This window comes from Hemitrygon akajei, chromosome 9 (genome assembly GCF_048418815.1).
Source record: "Hemitrygon akajei chromosome 9, sHemAka1.3, whole genome shotgun sequence".
Taxonomy (NCBI): Eukaryota; Metazoa; Chordata; class Chondrichthyes; order Myliobatiformes; family Dasyatidae; genus Hemitrygon; species Hemitrygon akajei.
Window position 1 is genome coordinate 108,990,266 of NC_133132.1, and position 19,759 is coordinate 109,010,024.

Genomic DNA, 19,759 nt, shown 5'->3' on the forward strand with positions numbered 1-19,759 from the left:
GTGAAATGACAATGGAGAAGTGAGTGAAGCGCCTGTGTAGTACTTGTGTTAGCAGAATGAAGTTCCTGGGTGTCAAGTTCTCTGAGGATCTAAGCTGGTCCCAACATATCGATGCAGTTATAAAGAAGGCAAGATAGTGGCTATACTTCATTAGAAGTTTGAAGAGATTTGGTATGTCACAAATACACTCAAAGAATTCTATAGATGTACCATTGAGAGCTTTCTGACAGGCTGCATCACTGTCTGGTATGAGGGGGGCTACTGCACAGGACCAATTAAAGGTGCAGAGGGTCGTAAATTTAGTCAGCTCCATCTTGGGTACTATTGTGGATAACTTGTAGGCTATCTTCAAAGAGTGGTGTCTCAGAAAGGCAGCATTCAGCATTAAGGACTCCCCCAGCACCCAGGGCATGCCCAAATCTCATTGTTACCATCAGGTAGGAGGTAAAGAAGCCTGAAGCACACACTCAGCGATTCAGGAACAGCTTCTTCCCTTCTGCCATCTGATTCCTAATTGCACATTGAATCCTTGGACACTACCTCTCTTTTTTAATATATAGTATTTTCTGTTTGTTGCACGATTTTTAATCTATTCAATATACATCTACTGTAATTGATTTACTTATTATTACTATTTTCTCTCTCTGCTAGATTATGTATTGCATTGAACTGTTGCTGCTAAGTTAATAAATTTCACATCACATGCTGGTGACAATAAACCTGATTCTGATTATCTCCATGATGAAGTTCAGTGAAAAGTTGATTCACACACTCCAGTTAAGCACCTGGGAGATAATAATTGCAGAATCTGGAGCTGCTCTCTTCCATTATGCTGCCAACACTGGTAATGTCGCTGAAACATTATCTCTACCTATCCTTCTACGTTATGTATCCTTCTACTGAAAGATTTTTTTATCACATGGGCAGAGGGAGAGGTGATCTTCAGACAGAATCACTTCAACTTACCAGGATGTAATTTCTGCCAAGAGAAATCACCTTGCTTCATTTCTTTTCCTCTGCACCATGTGTTCCTGATCCATAAAGCCAACATTCATGCAGAGAGAGTTGGGTTTCAGTGTTTTCTGAGTTTTAATGTCTGACCCAGATCTGCCCAATCTCTTTTTTTAGTGTTATAGTTGAGCTCAAACCTCCATCTCATCCCTGCTGAATACTGATATCCAGATCATGGCTTCTCAACCCCTTTCTCCTGCCTTCTCTATGTAATCCTTAACCTCCGTACTAATCGGGAACCTATCAATCTCTGCCTTAAAAGCACCCAATAATTTGGCCTCTGCAGCCTTCTGCTTCACCAAACTTTGGCTGAAGAAATGAGTACTCATCTCTGTGCCCTTAGATCCTAAACACCCCAACTAACAGAAGTAACCTCTCCATATCTACACTATCCTGCCCTTTCACTATTTAATAGATTTTACCATGCACGACGTGTCCTGAAACTCAGCTTCAGTGAGGTTCAAGGCTACAGTTTTGTGTGGTACAATTTACAAGTATCAAAAGAGACTGGCACTCGTGACTAAACTGGTGACCGTGCATAAGTGCCAATTCAGGGCAACACAATTATTCCTGCCTCCCACAGTTCAGCTGGCAAAAGTTTATGTAAATTTGAGGGGTCGTCTTCAAATTCCACAACTCGTGATGTGCCAGATTTTGCACCGCATGGGTCACTTGATATTAAATTCTGCGTTCCATGACCACTTGTGGCCAATTGTGCTTTGTTTTGCTTTCTTCAAGCTAACAAAACACATTGCCCTGTCTCATTGGGGTTTCTCTGTTGCCACTGAGGCCAAGAATCGGTCTATGGTTAACTCATGCATTTGTTAATGTGCGATCAATGAAAAATTGTGCTGTCACTTCAGTTTTTCCAACTAAAGATTGAATGTCATTTACACTGGTTCATGCAGACTTTAAGTTTAATTTGATTGCTAGACGAATGTTTCCTCCCTTTGCAGTGGGCCTTTAATTCCGAAACATGTTTTATTTTGGCATCAGTTCTAGTTGTGATTAATTTCTGATTTATTCTACTGGATTTTGCTACTATTAATCATATAAATTTGTACCACTTTTACATGTATCTAGTGCATAAAATGACCCTTTTTGTATGTTGGAAAAATGACGCTAATCAAAATAGACCACTTATTTGTAGCTCTGGTTGCTATTTATCAGATGTTCATTATATTCCCAGGATTGAATCAATGCAGAGTGAAGAGATCTGAGCTGATTCTGCAACCTACAGACTTACTTTCAAAGACTTTACAACATGTATTTGTTTTTTTTTTATTTGCACCATTTGTCTTCTTTTGCACATTGGCTGTTTGTCAGTCTATGTGTAAAGTTTTCATAAATTCTGTTTTATTTCTTTACTTTCCTAAAATACCTGCAAGAAAATGAATCTCAAGGTAGTACATGGTGACATATACTTTGACGTTGAACATTTTGAACTTTGAATCAGCAAAGGCATACTGAAATAACATGAGCTCTAACTGTAAAGGCATAGGAAGGGCATAGTTCATAACACAAGTGATGTTATGAACTATAAAGACCAGTGCTGTAATTGCCTAGAAGGTATTCATAGTGGCATTTCTTTGTTCTACTGTGAATGTCAGCAAGAAAATGAGTCTCGGGGTAGTATTTGAAGACATATACGTACTTTGATAATAAAGTCAACTTTGAACTTTGATAATGTTGAACTTTGTTAACCCTTACCTTTATTGGTTGAGTGGTGTTGGGTACATAAATTGTGTAGATCTTGGTCGTTCTATATCCAAGTTTGTATGCGTCGGCACAATCTTTAAAATGGATTTGTCGTCCTGGAGGTAAAATCGAAGGTTTGGCTGAAATACAAAATACACTGCAGTTTTAAACTGGCAACATCTTAAATGGCAGAGCAACATATTCCCAATGAGCTGTTAAAACAAGCTGAACCAATTGTAACTCCGGTTAATCATTATGATTCGAGACTTATGGCTGCTACTTTGTTCGTTGTTCATCCAAGGAACCTGAATGTTAAGTAAAATTCCTAGAGAGCTCAAACCCTGCAGTGATTGAATAAATATACTCTGATATGCTAGTCAAGAAAATAAATGTGTTCAAATTTTGGTTATTGCTTTTGGAGACTCATTGGGAGGTTTCTTTTATGACAATGATTAGAGGTATGACAGAAATATATGACACATGAATAGCAAACACAAGATGCAATTCATGAGTCCTACTGGTGTTGTAATATTTCCATTATAGCTAAAGGAATTTCAAGCAATGACTCTCATATTTACTCTCTTGTTCAGTAAGTGATACAGGAAATGCCTTGCTTTAAGATTTATGTAAGCAACAGTTTATTGCTTCAAAACAGCTTGCAATTCAAAGCTGCCTTCAAAAGTTGAGCTTTACTTTAGGGAATTCCTACAGGCAGAAATACAAATGGAAGTAGTTACATTTAGTTACCTTGTTCAAATCACGTATGAAATGCCAGAAGTGTCCATTGTTTACTTTTTGACTTGTGCCATGAATGCACCTTATTATTTGTGAGTTATATGAGCTTCTTTTCCAAGCTTAAACCTGTGTTGTGTACCTTCAGCATTTCAGCTTTGATGAGCCCTGGTTTTATACCGAATACTGTTAATAAGTGTGAATTAAAATATGTAAAACAGTGGATCTTGTGTGAATAGATAAAATGTGGGTTTAAATATGATTAAGGACAATTATTCTGTTAAGAATAAGAGTGCAGAGAAAATTGGCAAGGATGTTGCCAGGACTTAAAGGACTTAAGTTACAGGGAAAGGTTGAATATCTTGGGATTTTATTTCCTAGAGTGTAAGCAAATATGGGGTACAGATAGAGTGCATGCATGCAGGCTTTTTCTACTGAGGTTAGGTGAGATTAGACCTAGAGGTCATGGGCTAAGGGTGAAAGATGAAGTGTTTAAGGGAACATGAGGGGAAACTTCACTCTGAAGGTGATGAGAGTGTGAAACAAGCTGCCAATACAAGTGGTGGATTTAGGTTCGCTTTCAACATTAAAGAAAAAATTGAATAGGTACATAGGTGGGAGGGGTATGGAGGGCTATTGTTCAGATAGAGGTTGATGGGACTAGGCAGATTAATAGTTTGGCATAGACTAGAAGGGCCAAAGGGGCTTTTTCTGCACTGTAATGTTGTATGACTCATAGCCAAATGAAAGCTTTAAAGTGGTGAATTTCTGAGCCTAAACTAACAGAATTCAGATCACATTGCTGTATATTAATCAAAAATGCATTTATTGTTACTTTCATTGCAAAACATTTATGGTTGTGGAATATTTTTGATTGTGAAATTCACAAATTCACAAGTACACAAATATCTGCTTTCTAACTAACCACATTTGTCTTTGTGTTGTAATCAACAGCTCCATGCCCTTAAGCCATCATTATTAATGCTATGAATTAATTATCTTACACTACCAATATTTTTCTCTGTTATCCACCCTTTGATCTGAAAGCCATCTTTATAAAGTTTAGTTAGAAAGTCAAAAGGCTGTTTCTGTTTTGTGTTGAAAATTGCATGAAGCCACCAATACTCACAACTAGATGGGGAAACCATACTGATCAGTTTGGTAACTGTCTCCATCAAGTCAAGTTGTTGTTTCTGAAGGATTGTGTTACGTATTTGTTGTTGCAATATTCAGTCGCTTTTCCAGTTGCTCTATGGTGGCGTTCTGTCTTGTCACTAAATCCTGCAGCTGTTCTTTATCTTCCTTTAATGATTCAAGTTCTGCTGCATGTTTATCTTCTATTTCCAAGATTTTTTGTTCCAGTAAACTGATAAAAATTAAACAAAGGTGCTTTAGCTTCTTTGTGACTATATAGTAAAGGTTTAACGATAGAAGTGAATAGAGCAGTCTTAAAGCTTTTAGTCGGGGGATGTGTGCATCTGTACTTTGATTGCATTTAATCCCTCTGATAAATTAGGGATATATGTCAGTTAACTGTTTTCAGTATTCAGTATTATTTTTTAATTATTTGTATATCTTTTGCACATTGGTTGTTTGTCAGTTTTTGTGTAGAGATTTTCAGAAGTTCTATTGCATTTCATTGTTTTCCTGTAAATGCCTGCTTGAAAATGAATCTCAAGGTACTATATGGTGACATATACGTACTTTGATAAAGTTATTTTGAATTTTGAACTTTTAAAACATTCATTTCAATCTGTGTTCACTTGATCCATAAGATTCTACATGAAAATTGTGTGTGTTGCTTCCTCGCAGGTGATGAACTGAACTGTCTGGTCCTCAGTTTTAAACTCTTTCCATAAATGCCTCCATCTGAAAGTCATGGAGTCATAAATAGGTACAGCACAGAAACAAGTCCCTTCAGCTCATCAGCCATTTAAAATGCCTGCTCCCATCAACTTACACTGGGCCCATAGCCTTCCGTACCCCTTCCATCCAAACTTCTCTTAAACGTTAAAATCGAGCTTGCGTGCACCACTTGCACGGGCAGCTTGTTACGCATTGTCACAATGCTCAGGGTGAAGACCTTTCTCCTCATTTTCCCCTTAAACTTTTCACCTTTCACCCTTAACCCATGACCTCTAGTTGTAGTCCCACGCAAAATCAATGGAAAAAGCTTGCTTGCACTTATCAATACCCCTCATAATTTTGTATACGTCTGTCAAATCTCCTCTCAATCTTCTATGTTCCAAGGAATAAAGTCGTAACTTATTCAATCTTTCTTTATATCTTTCCTGTGGATAGGTGACCGAAACTGCACACAATGCTCCAAATTTGGCCTCACTAACAGCTTATAAAACTTCAACATAACATGCCACCTCCTCCTGTACTCAATATTTTGATTTATGAAGGCCAATGTGCAAAAGCTTTCTTTACAACCCTATCTACCTGTGACGCCATTTTCAATGAATTTTGGACCTGTATTCACAGATCCTTTTGTTCTACAGCACTCCTCAGTGCCCTACCATTTACATTAAGACCTACCCTGGTTGGTCCTACTGAATTGCAACACCTTCCAATTGTCTGCATTAAATTCCACCTACCATTTTTCAGTCCATTCTAGCTGATCTAGATCCCTCTGTGAGCCATAATAGCCTTACTCACTGTCCACTACACCCCATTCTTGGTGGCATCAGCAAATTTGCTGAACCAGTTTACCACATTATCATTGATATAGATGACAAACAACAACAGACCCAGCACCGATCCCTGCAGCATTTCACTAGCCACAGGCCTCCAGTCAGAGAGGCAACCATCTACTACCATTCTCTGGCTTCTCCCACAAAGCCAATGTCTAATCCAATTTACTACCTCATCTTGAATGTAAAGCAACTGAACCTTCTTGACCAGCCTCCCATATGGACCTTGTCAAATGCCTTACCATGTAGACAACTATCCATGCAGACAGTATCCACTACCCTGCCTTCATCAACTTTCCTGGTAACTTCTCGAAAAACTCCATAAGATTGGTTAGACATCACCTACCACACACAAAGCCATGCTGACTACCTTTAATCTGTCTGTGTCTATCCAGTCCCTTAGAATACCTTCCAATAACTTACCCACTACTGATGTCAGGCTCACCGGCCTATAATTACCTGGTTTATTTTGAGAGCCCTTCTTGAACAGTGGAACAATTTTGGCTATCCTCCAATCCTCCAGCGCCCCCCACTTGTCACTAAGGGTGATTTAAATATCTCTGCTAAGGCCCCAGCGATTCCTTCACTTGCCTCCCGCAGAGTGTAAGGGAACACCTGGTCAGACCCTATAGATTTATCCACCCTAATTTGCCTCAAAACAGCAAACACCTCCTTATGTATAATCGTTATAGAGTCCATGAAGTCGATGCTGTTTTACCTTACATAGAGTCTATGTCCATCACCTGAGTAATTAGAGATGCAAAAAATGCATCTCTTTTGGCCCCACAAATGGACTTCCATTCTGATCTTCCAGAGAACTATTTCTGTCCTTTGCAATCCTTTTGCTCTTAAGGATTCTCCTTCATTTTGTCTGCTAAGTCTACCTTATCCCTTTTTTTAGCCCTCCAGATTTCTTTCTTAAGAGTTCTCTTGCATTTCTTATACTCCATAAGCACCTAATTTGTTCCTACCTGCCTATAGTTGCTATGCACCTCCTTTTCTTTTCCTTAACATGTCCTCAATATCTCTTGAAAACCAAGGTTTGCTCCACCTGTTAATTTTACCTTTTATTCTCACAATCTTTGTACTCTCAAAATTTCACTTTTGAAGGCCTCCCACTTACCATGTACACCCTTGCCAGAAAACAGCCTGTCCAAATCCACACTTGAACTTTCAGAGTTGATTTTTCTTCAATTTAGAATCTCAACCAGCAGACTAGACCTATAGTTTTACATATTTACTTTGAAACTAATGGCATTGTGATTACTGGGTGCAGTGTTCACCTACACAAGCTTCTGTCACCTGTTCTGTCTCATTCCCTAATAGCAGATTGAGTATTGCACACTCTCTTGTTGGGACTCCTATGTATTGATTAAGAAAACTTTCCTGAACACATTTGACAAACTCTATCCCATCTATTCCTTTTACAGAGTCGTAGTCCCAGTCAGTACATAAAAAGTTAAAATCACTGACAATAACAATCTTACGAATTTTGCAACAGTCTGCAATCTCTCTACAAATCTATTCCTCTAAATTCCTCGGACTGTTAGGTGGTCTGTAATATACAGTTTGGGTGGTTTTCAACTCTCAGGCATAATACAAAAAGAAAAAAAACCCAGCAATAATAAATAAATAAGCAATAAGTAAATAACCTGGATGAGCGATTGGAGGGATGGGTTAGTAAGTTTGCTGATGACTCAAAAGTTGAAGGTGTTGTGGATAGTGTGGAGGGCTGTCAGGGGTTACAGAAGGACATTAATAGGATGAAAAACTGGGCTGAGAAGTGGCACATGGTGTTCAACCCAGATAAGTGTGAAGTGGTTCATTTTGGTAGGTCAAATATGATGCCAGAATATAGTATTAATGGTAAGACTCCTGGCAGTGTGGAGGATCAGAGGGATCTTGGGGTCCGAGTCCATAGGATGCTTAAAGCTGCTGCGCAGGTTGACTCTGTGGTTAGGAAGGCGTACAGTATATTGGCCTTCATCAATCGTGGAATTGAATTTAGGAGCCAAAAGGTAAAGTTGCAGCTATATAGGACCCTGGTCAGACCCCACTTGGAGTACTGTGCTCAGTTCTGGTTGCCTCACTACAGGAAGGATGTCGAAGCTATAGAAAGGGTGCAGAGGAGATTTACAAGGATGTTGCCTGGATAGGGGAGCATGCCTTATAGGTTGAGTGAACTCAGCCTTTTCTCCGTGGAGTGACGGAGGATGAGAAGTAACCTGATAGAGGTGTATAAGATGATGAGAGGCATTGATCGTGTGGTTTGTCAGAGGCTTTTTCCCAGGACTGAAATGGTTGCCACAAGTGGACACAGGTTTAAGGTGCTGGGGAATAGGTACAAAGGAGATGTCATGGGTAAGTTTTTTCTCAGAGAGTGGTGAGTGCATGGAATGGGCTGCCGGCAACGATAGTTGAGGCAGATATGATAGGGTCTTTTAAGAGACTTTTAGATAGGTACATGGAGCTTAGTAAAATAGAGGACAATAGGTAACCCTAGTAATTTCTTAGGTAGGGACATGTTCGGCACAACTTTGTGGGCCAAAGGGCCTGCATTGTGCTGTAGGTTTTCTATGTTTCTATCAAGAACATGAGATGAAGGGACTTTGAAATTGAGTCCATATGTTGTGGGAACAGTTCAGTTTTGGAGTGAGTGAAGTTATTCTGCTGGTTGAGTGGTAATGTCTGTTTCTGTTGTGTGGATCCTAAGGGTCTTCTACCTTCTTCCTGATAGTAGCAGTGAGGAAAAATCATGGCCTGGATGGTGGGAGTCTTTAATGATTGATGCTGTGTTCCTGCGACAATACTCCTTGTAGATGTGTTCAGTGGTGGGGAGGGCTTTACCCATGATGGACTGGCCTGTCTCCAATACTTTCTATAGGTTTTGGTCCATATGGACCAAATTTTATTCCATGACTTGGCTGCATTTTGTCATTTATGGACACCCAAAAATGTCCTTTGAGATGTTGCCACTTCATAAATGCAGTTTGTTACCCATATAACATCCTAGTTTCACTTACCCCTCTACTGGCTCTTTCTATCACTGTGTCTTCTCACCCACCATATGCAGTGAATAGTGGAGCCCTGTGAAGTGTTTTGGAACAGAGGGACCTATGCGTACAAGTATAAATATGAGATTCTGCAGATGCTTGAAATCCAGAGTGACACACACAAAATGTTGGTGGAACTCAGCAGGTCAGGCACCATCTGTGGAGAAGAATGAACAGTCGATGTTTCAGGGCAAGACCCTTCACCAGGACTGGAAAGGAAGTGGGAACAAGCCAAAATAAAGGAGGACAAGTACATAATTCACTAAAAGCAGCATTACAGATAGACTGTGTGGTGAAGAAGGCATTTGGCTCACTGGCCTTCATTAGTCAGAGTATTGAGTATGAAAGTTCAATTATAGAGGGCACTGGTGAATCCACACTCAGAATATTGTGCACAGATTTCTTGACGCAGTTATGGGAAAGACATCATTAAATTGGAAAGAGCCCAGAGATTTGCAAAGATGCTGCCAAGACTCAAGGGCCTGAGTATGAAGGAGAGGTTTACTGGTCAGATCAGTTCAAACCCAGCCAAGAAAGTTGAATGGTAGTGTAACTTTATACAGCTTAATCCAGATGCACTGAAAATGTTCATAGTATCTCAAAGTGTTAATATGAGGTTCCCTCTCTTGATTAGAGAGTTTGGGTCTGCAGATCACAGTAAGGAACAAGAAATTCAAGTGTAAGATTGGGAGCTATTTCTTCACCTGGAGAATTGTGAATCTTTACACTTGGGTGCCCCAAAGGTCAGGGATAATCAGTCACTTTGTGCATTCAGGGTGAGAGACTTGTAGAATTAAAGGGACATGAGGTTAAGGTGACTAAGTACTGTTCCTCAAGATAATTCTTGACTTTGAAGGGCCATATTGCCTTCTCCTACATTGCAATAATACACAATTGGCAAATAAAAAAAAACTTTGCAAAAGAATCCACAAAGTACTAAAAGTTGAATATTCAATCTATTCTAACTGCGTTTTCACTTCCTTTTTATCATAAAACATGGAGCGTTATGGCAAAGTCCAGCCCCTTTGGCCATGATGTGCCGACCTTTTAAACTACTCTAAGATCAATCTAACCCTTCCTCCTACAAAGCCCTCCATTTTTCTGTCATCCATGTGCCGATCTAAGAGTTTCTTAAATGTCCCTAATGAATGTGCCTCTACCATCACCTCTGGCAGTGTGTCCACTCTCTGTTTAAAAAAAAACATACCTCCAACATCCCCCTATACTTCCTTCCAATCACCTTAAAATTATACCCCCTCATATTAGCATTTCCACCCTGAGGGAAATGTCTCTGGCTGTGCACTCGATCCATGCCTCTTTCCTGAAAGCAGCACGGAACCTTTGAATCTTGCCGTTAATCAGCCTAGTTCTGTGAATCCAAGAGACTTTTTGTTTTCACTAGTCGAAGTTACACTTCTGAGAAACACTGTATTGAGAAAGATCATTAGTTGAATAACCACTGGCAATGAAATCAGTTCTGCTTGATTTTTGTACTACATTCAACACATAATAACGAGAGGAACAAAAACAAAAACCAACAGCATTAAAACTTAAAAACAGTCACATTAATTCTCAACAACTGCAAGTGACAACTGGTGAAGATGCCGTGAAGGAAATCTGGTGTCAAACTGAAAAAGCATCTAAAGTGCATTTGATAAGATCTGGAGAAGTCAAAACATTAGCACTGAAATGAGTGCAATTGTAACCACATTTTTCTCTACCAGTAAGATAAGGTGCCTTCAAGATAACTCATGGGGAAATTAGATAAAATATTTTAACCCTGCTATCCTGTGAAAACTTGCAAAAATAAATTTAAATGATTGATGTTCTGCATTTTGAGGTGTAATTGAATCAGGGAATACTTGTGCTGTCCATTGCTGACATACCAACAATGTGGCATGACTGGAGAGAAATACAATTAGCTTTATTTAAAAATTCTCAATATTATTTTTAAAGTATTTTCACAGACACTTCTCTGTCCACTTGAAATCGTCAGTTTAGCAAACCCAAAACTTATTTGGTCAGGATGAGCCAGTTGGTCAGGCAGTCAGTCCTGATGAAGGGTCTCAGCCCAAAACATCGACTGTTTGTTCCCCTCCATGGGTGCTGCCTGACCTGCTGAGTTCCTGCAGTACTTCTGTGTGTTGCTCTGGATTTCCAGCATCTGCAGAATCTCTTGTGTTTCGGATAAACCAGTCACCTGTTTCATTTCCACCGTGTCGTGCCTGGGTCAAAAGTGTTGTTTGTGATGTGTGACCCTATTCTGGCCCAGGAGACTGATAGGCTTTGAGTGAGCTGATGGGATAGGTGTCGAGAACTAAATTAATCCCAGTTTTCTTATTCTCTCCACATTTCCATCAACTCCACCCAAGATTCCATTCTGACCTACACACAGGAGGAAGTAAGTTACATCATTTGGAAATAAATAAAACTAGACCAAGGTTTCTTATATTTAAGAGAAACTGATAACTCAAAAGAGCAACTCAGAGTAATATTGCTTATTGAGTGTAGTGCAGGTAGTATCACCTTTCTATGTGGATTGCATAACAATCCCCACCATCAAGAAACCACACATCAACATCCTGTCTTGCTGCCGCCACTGCCTGTGAGGAGTTTTATGTTCTCCCCATGACTGCGTGGGTTTTCTCCGGGTGCTCTGGTTTCCTCCCACAATCCAAAGAGGTACTGGTTGGTAGATTTTTGGTCATTGTAAATTGTCCCATGATTAGGCTAGGGTTAAATCAGGGGATTGCTGAGTGGCGAGGCTCAAAGGGCCAAAAGGGGCTATTCAGCACTGTATTGAAATAATTAGAAATAAATTATTGAGACTACTTGAATTGCAGAAGCACAGAAGGCAATAGGCTGATACGGGTAGGTAGGATTAGTGTGTAGGTTCGATCACAATAGGTACATGGTGGGCTGAGGGGCCAGTTTCTGTTTAGTATGATCTTACAGCTGTGCACAGCAGCACAGTAGCACAATGTGTAGACCAGCTTCAGAGACCCAAGTTCAATCCTGACTTCAGACACTGTCTATGTGGAGTTTTCCACATTCTCCCTGTGACTGTTTAGATTTCCTCCAAAGATGTGCAAGGTTGGTAGGTTAATTCACCACTGTCAATTTCTCAGTGTGTGTGCATGAGGAATAGAAATTGAGTAGGGTTTTTAATTTTTTAATTTAGAGATACTGTATAGCTCAATAACAGGCCCAACAAGTCTGTGCTGCCCAATTGCACCCATGTGACCAATTAACCTACTAACTGGGACATCTTTGGACTGTGGGAGGATACTGGAGCACTCAGAGGAAACCCAGATGGTCACGGAGAGAATACTGTATACAAATCTCTTCCAAACAACAGTGGGAATCAAACCCTGATTACTGGCGCTGTAATAGCATTTCGCTAACTGTTATGCTACTGTTAATGGGAGAATAATCTTTAAAATATAGGGTAGGTGTTAAATGGATAGCTCGTGGTCATCATATACTCAATTCGTAGAGGGGCCTATGACTCTCTAATGTTGCCATTTAGTTGTGAAGCTGCAGATAATCTGCAGTGCAGATAATATTAATCTCCCCATGTCAACTTTCTGGAATGCATAACAACGCCAATCCTGGCAGAAAGCTCTATATCTACACCATGAACTTGTCCACTGCCCCATGTTACTGCTGTTTAAAAAGACAACAATTGAAAGAATTCTTTCTCTGAGCTAAATTCTTATCAGAAAGACACATCTTAAAATTGTGACTTCTGGAAACCATTGAGCTTTCCTTTTTTAAAAAATTTAGTTGAATAGGTCGCCATTTCTTGGTCTCTATTCAATGTAAAGTGTTGAAACCTACTACTGTAACAGGCCCAGAATGAGTGTAGGACATGCATCTTCAGCCAGAGATTGATGAATCTGTGGCATTCATTTGCATAGATGGCTGTGGAGGTCAAGTCACTGGGTATATTTAAAGTGGAGGTTGTTAGGTTCTTAATTGGTAAAGGTTTCAAAGGTTAAATTCTGCTCTTCAAGAAAGAAGAGGTAGAAGAAAGGAAAATATAGGCTAGTTAGTCTGACCCCAGTGGTTGGGAAGATGTTGGAGTCAAATATTAAGGATGAGGTCTCAGTACTTGGAGACGTATAATAAAATAGGCCATAGTCAGCATGGTTTCCTCAAGGGAAAATCTTACCTGACAAACCTGTTGGAATTCTTTGAAGAAGTAACAAGCAAGATAGACAAAAGAGAATTGGTTGATGTTCTATACTTTGGTTCTTTTCAGATTATATGTCAGTGATTTGGACGATGAAATTGATGGCTTTGTTGCAAAGTTTGCAGACAGTATGAAGATAGGTGGAGGGACAAGTAGTTTTGTGGAAGTAGAGAGACTACAGATGAATTAGATTAGGAGAATGGGCAAAAAAATGGCGGATGGAATATAGTGTCAGGAAGTGTATGTTCATGCACGTTGGTAGAAGAAATAAAAGGGTTGACTATTATCTAAATAGGAGAGAAAATACAAAAAACTGAGATGCAAAGGGACTCGAGAGTCCTTGTGCAGGATTCTCTGAAGGTTAATTTGCAGGTTGAGGCTGTGATAGGAAAGGCAAATGCAATGTTAGCATTCATTTCAAAAGGACTAGAATATAAAAGCAAGGATATAATGTTGAAACTTTATAAAGCACGGGAGAGGCCTCACTTGGAGTGCTGTGAGCAGGTTTGGGCACCTTATCTTAGACAGGATGTGCTGAAACTGAAGGAGGTTCATGGAAATGATTCCAGGAATGAATGGTTTGCAATATGAACAGTGTTAGATGGCTCTGGGCCTGTGTTCACTGGAATTCAGAAGAATGACGTGTGAGCTGATTGATACCTATCAAATAGTGAAAGGCCTGATAGAGTGGATGTGGAGAGTATGTTATCTATGATGGGAGAGTGTTAAGACCAGAGGACACAGCCTCAGAATAGAAGGGCATCCTTTTAGATCGAAGATGAGGAAGAATTTCTTTAGCTAAAGAGTGGTGAATCTGTGGAATTTGTTCTCACAGGTAGCTGTGGAGGCCAAGTCTTTATGTGTATTTAAGGCAGAGGTTGTTAGATTCCTGATTAGTCAGGGCATGAAGAAATACAGGGAGAGAACAGGAGATTGGGGCTGAGAAGAAATTTCAATTGACCATGATGAAATGGTGGAGCTGACTTGATGGGCCAAATGGCCTGATTGTGCTCCTATATCTTACGATCGAATGGTTATGGGAAGAAGGAAGAACATGACACAGCTGAATCACCATCATGCACATGATTGAAGTCCCAGATATGTAACTGAAGTGGAGCATTAAATCTCAGAGTAGGAAGTCAGACAATTTCAGGGAAACTAAAAATATCAAACATAGATAAACCAACTATGATTTGGTGATATCTCCTTCAAATTACTCATTTTCAAAAGATTATTAAAGTTATTTATCTTTCACACCCTTGAGTTCTTCAAAACTAATATGCAAGATAAAAGCATTTTCAGTATTTTTTAAAGTCATAGTTTTCCCCTTTCCCGGGTGTTAATTGGTGCTCAGTGAGCATTCACTATTTTTCTTGGCTGAGTTATTACTGTTGGTTTGTCATCTTCCATTACTTGAATGAATTGGATTCCAAAACTAAACAGTGATTTCTATAGACATTGTGCCAATTCTGATGGCCTATTCAAAACCACTGTTATCTCTGTTGTTGTTTCTGTGGTCCAGACTTAAAAGGCCTGTTATGTTTGCCCAAAGTTTGGCCAAATCGATCAGCACAATGTGAATGTTGCTGCACCAAGGAAGACCAACATCTGAAGTTGCTGTGACCATCCATCTTGGAGACACATGAGATTCTAGAGAGTCTGTCTGTCTGTCTCTCACTCTCACACTCTCACTCTGACACCCTCACAATGGGCAGTTGATATTTCAGGTTGAGCCCCTTCATCTGGTCTGGACAAAAGGTCTCAACCCAAAACTGTCCATTTCCCCCCACAGATGCTGAGTTCCTTCAGCAAAATGTTTTGTACTCCAACTTGTCTTCCTGGCTGTATATATTGATTCCAGCTGTACATATAGATGTCAGAGGTAAGATTTTTGTGTGAAACATCCTGACAAGGATGATGGTAGAGGAGGGTACATCAAGGGCATTTAAGAAACTTTTAGATAGGCACATGGATGATAGAAAAATGGAGGGCTTTGGAGGAGGGAAGGGCCAGATTGATCTTAGAGTCGATTAAAAGACTGGCACGACATCAACAGTTGCAGGGCCTGCACGGTGCTGTATTGTTCCGTGTTATATGTTTGTTTAATACCAATAACATTCTGAGACAGAAATGAAACTATTAGAATGGAATTAAGAAATTTAAAGAAATTATAAAGCAATTGAAAATAATTAGTTAAACAGAAGCTTGTATTTGAAAATATTGATACGGCTGAAGTATTTGTTTTAGATAAAGGATCTTGCCCCTACCCCTTCAGTTCCTACCCTGCATCTCTGACAATGGAGTCCTGGACCCCGCAAGTCTATCTAGTCTGTTCCAAGCTCTGAGCAGTGATTTGCTCAGGAATCTCAGCAAGTTGAGCCGCTCTGAATCTGGAACCTGATGGAGTCTAGCAATGGAGGGAGCTGCCAGGTTTGGTCTTCAGAATGTGTCAGTGAGGCCCAGACTGATATCAGACTAGTCAATGCCACTTTATAATTGGTCAGCCTCCAATCCCATTGTTGCTTGACCAATCCAGGCAGAAAGAATAAAATCACTGAACACAAGGTAATCAAATCCAAGATGCAAACAACTCAGTCTGCATTTTTATTAAGTATGATGTTGGACATAATGTTTGAGACTTGTACATGTGAAGGTTCTCACATCCACGTCCACTTGCTGTAAACTTGAAAGAATTATCCAGTTGTATGGGAGTGGATCTTGCATGTGCATTCAGACGGAGTGGTTAGGTGGGGAGGGGTATACTGTAGATGATGTGGTGAAACAGGATGCAGTTGGATTGGTTAGGTGCTGAGGGGAATGCAGGCAGAGTGGTGAGATGGTAAAAACACATGTATTTTGTGTTACAACCAGATGCCAAACCAAGTCATCTTTGGAGATTCCATTAACACGCAGAAAAAAAACCCAATAAGGAAATAAAAAAGCTTACAGGGGTTGTTAGAGGTCTCAACAATTTACTTACCCATTCCTTTTGTGCAGTTTTGTTATTTCATCAGTTTGGACCATAATTTGTTTTTCCAATTTATTAGTGGAGAGGGAATTTTCCAAAAGTTGGAGCTCGAGTCGAGATGTTTGATTTAGAACCTGGAGGAAATCAAATGCAAATGTTTAGAATCAGAATTAGGTTTAATATCACAAGTATATTTATGAAATATGTTGTTTCATGGCAGCAGTATATTACAATACATAAAAAATTGAAAGAATATATATATAGTCTCTACCAAAGAGATGCAAGGCACTTGTTCCCTCCATTAGACTGCGGGTCACCTTATAAATAAACCGCCCAGAAGAAGGCAATGGCAAACCACTTCTGGAGATAAATTTGCCAAGAACAATCAGATTATAGACCATGATCACCTATGTCATATTGCTCGGCACAGTATAAATTAAATAAGTAGTGGAAAATGTGAGCAAAAAATGAATAGTACATAGGTTCATTATCCATTCAGAAATCTGACAGTGGAGAGGAAGAAGCTTTTCCTAAAATGTTGAGTGCGTGTCTTCAGGCTCCTGTATCTGAGAGGAAGGCATGTCCTGGGTGCCGGGAGTCCTTCAACCCTTTTTAAGGTGTTCTCAAACATGGGAGATGTGTTCATGATAGAGCTGGCTGAGTCTTTTTCCATTCCTGTGTACTGGTCCCTCCATACAAGATGGTGATGCAGTCAGTTAGAATGGTCTCCACAGTGAATCTGTAGAAATTCACAACTAAGAATCCATGCTACAGAACTGCTTTGATGACGTCAACTGGAATGTCATCCATGAGGACGCCTTCAAGTTCACGGAAGGGGTCAAGAGTTTCATCTGGAAGCGAATTGAGGATGTTGTCTCCCAGAAATTGGTCAGGGTCTATCCAAACTAGAAATCCTGGATCAACAGTTCTGTGCGAGCAGCACTTAATGCGCAACACAGAGCTTACGTTGCCGATAACCAACAGGAACTCAAGAAATGCAGCTACAATTTGCGCAAAATCATCAAGGCAGCGAAACAACAATATAGGGACAAGATTCAGACACAACTGTCCACCAGCAACACATGCAGCTTATAGCAAGGTCTGCACACCATTGCAGACATCAAAGCTAAATGCAGTGGAGTCTCCAGCATCACTGCCTCACTCCCAAATGAGATAAATCTTTTTTCTGCTCGATTAGATGTTGCCAATACTGAGCCCCTGAGGAGAGCTACCAAAGAGACCTGCTGCTTGGTCATCTCTGAGACTGAAGTGCACAGGTGTTTCCAATGAGTGGATAGTCGCAAGGCTGTGGGACCAAACGACATCTCAGGGTGGGTACTCAGAGTGTGCGTGACACAACTGGCAGCTGCGTTTACAGACTTTTTAAATCGCTCCCTCCCAGTGTAGAGTGCCCTCCTACTGCAAAACATCCACCATTGTTCCTGTACCTAAAAAGACCAAGGTAACATGTCTGAACAACAGGGGCCTGTCTCACTCACCTCAATAATAAGCAAAAGCTTTGAGAGGTTGGTCAAGGATTACATCTGCAGCGTGCTACCACCCACTCTGGACCCCCGACAATTCACCTACCAACAAAACTGATTGACGGATGATGCAATAGCCACTGCTTTACACCGTACTTACACATCTGGAGAAGAAGGATGCTTGTGTGTAGATGCTGTTCTTGGACTACAGTTCAGCATTTAATACCATAGTTAATTCCAGGCTCGACAAGAAGCTCAGACACCTCTGCCTTCACCCTGCCTTGTGTAGCTGGATCCTGGACTTCCTCAGATTGCTGGCAGGTGGTAAGAATGGGCTCCCTCACCTCTGCCCCTCTGACTCTCTGCATACCCATGACTGTGTCACCACCTACAGCTCCAATCTGCTAATTAAATTTGCTGATGATACTACACTGATTGGCCTAATCTCAAATAATAATGATGCAGCCTACAGAGAAGAGATCAAGATACAGTGGTGTCAAGAAAACAACCTCTCCCTCAATGTTGCAAAAACAAAGGAGCTGTTTGTAGACTACAGGAGGAATGGAGACAGACCAACCCCTTTTGACATCAATGGATCTGTGGTTGAGCAGGTGAACAGCTTTAAGTTCCTCGGCATACACATCACCGAGGATCTCAGGAGGTCTATACATACCGGCTGTGTGGTGAGAAAGGCACAACAGCACCTCTTTCACCTCAGACTGTTGAAGAAGTTTGGTATGGCTCCCCAAATCCTAAAAATTTTCTACAGGAGCACAATTGAGAACATCCTGACTGGCTGCATCACTGCCTGGTATGGGAACTGTATTTCCCTCAATCGCAGGAGTCTGCAGAGAGTGGTGCAGACGGCACACCATATCTGTAGATGTGAACTTCCCACTATTCAGAACTCTTACAGAGACAACTGTGCAAAAAGGGCCTGAAGGATCATTGGGGACCCAATTCACCCAAACACAAACTGTTCCAGCTGCTACAATCCGGGAAATGGAAACACAGTATAAAACCAGGATCAACAGGCTCCTGGACAGCTTCTTCCACTAGGCCATCAGACTGCTTAATTCACGCTGATACAATTGTACTTCTATGTAATATTGACTGTCCTGTTGTACATACTACTTATCATAAATTGCACATTGCACATTTTGATGGAGATGTAACAAAGATTTTTACTCCTCATGTATATGAAGGATGTAAGTAATAAAGTCAATTCATACAATTCAAATTGTGTTTTAAAAACTTGCAGGTTCACATGACTCAGTTACCCGGGAGGCCAGGTGGTTTGCTGAATTAATGTAAAGTGTGTTCGTTTTAACTTGCAGAATTACTCATGGAGTTTGGAGCTATGAACAGTTTTTATCTGTCCAAAGTACAAAATGCTTTATTTTTCTTTGCCAGAGTTAGACGTTGATCCATTGAGGAGAGTGTTCTGTTTCCCAGTAGTGTTTTATTGCTGAGGAGCTGACAACAGATTGATCCAGAAGAACATGTGTGTACACCATGTTCATGCTCTGTGTTTGGTTTAAGGAATGAAAGCAGATGTTTCAGTCATCAAGACAGAGCTATAATAATGTTGCCAAAAATGCCCTTAAGTTAAACTTGCAGTCAATTCAAGTGTCTAGACAACTCACAGGTATGATGCAGTGCGGTTGGAGAAAAAGAGGAATTCCACAACCTACAGACTCACTTTCAAAGTTCAAAGTAAATTTATTATCAAAGTACATTTATGTCACCATATACAACCCTGAAATGTATTTTCTCATGGGCATTCAAAGAAAATACAAATCGCCAAAATAGCAAAATAATAAAATTAAATGTTTAAGCAATAAATATAAAGAACGTGAGATGAAAAGTTCTTGAAAGTTGAGTCTGTAGGTTGTAAAAAACAGTTTCCCCTCTGATTCAAG

At 40.2% G+C, this 19,759-nt stretch overlaps 2 protein-coding genes across 5 annotated transcripts in view; one reads left to right on the forward strand and one right to left on the reverse strand.

The window, feature by feature from the left end:
- Positions 1 to 19,759, forward strand: part of mcph1 (microcephalin 1) — a 261,368-nt gene that overhangs the window by 135,921 nt on the left and 105,688 nt on the right. The gene's annotated exons all lie outside the window — the stretch shown is intronic.
- The window catches only part of angpt2a (angiopoietin 2a), a 102,609-nt gene that overhangs the window by 46,705 nt on the left and 36,145 nt on the right, over positions 1 to 19,759 (reverse strand). Inside the window, 4 exon segments of the mRNA XM_073056761.1 lie at positions 2,722 to 2,849; positions 4,571 to 4,649; positions 4,651 to 4,807; positions 16,366 to 16,487. Of these exon segments, the coding sequence (XP_072912862.1) occupies positions 2,722 to 2,849; positions 4,571 to 4,649; positions 4,651 to 4,807; positions 16,366 to 16,487 (486 nt within the window).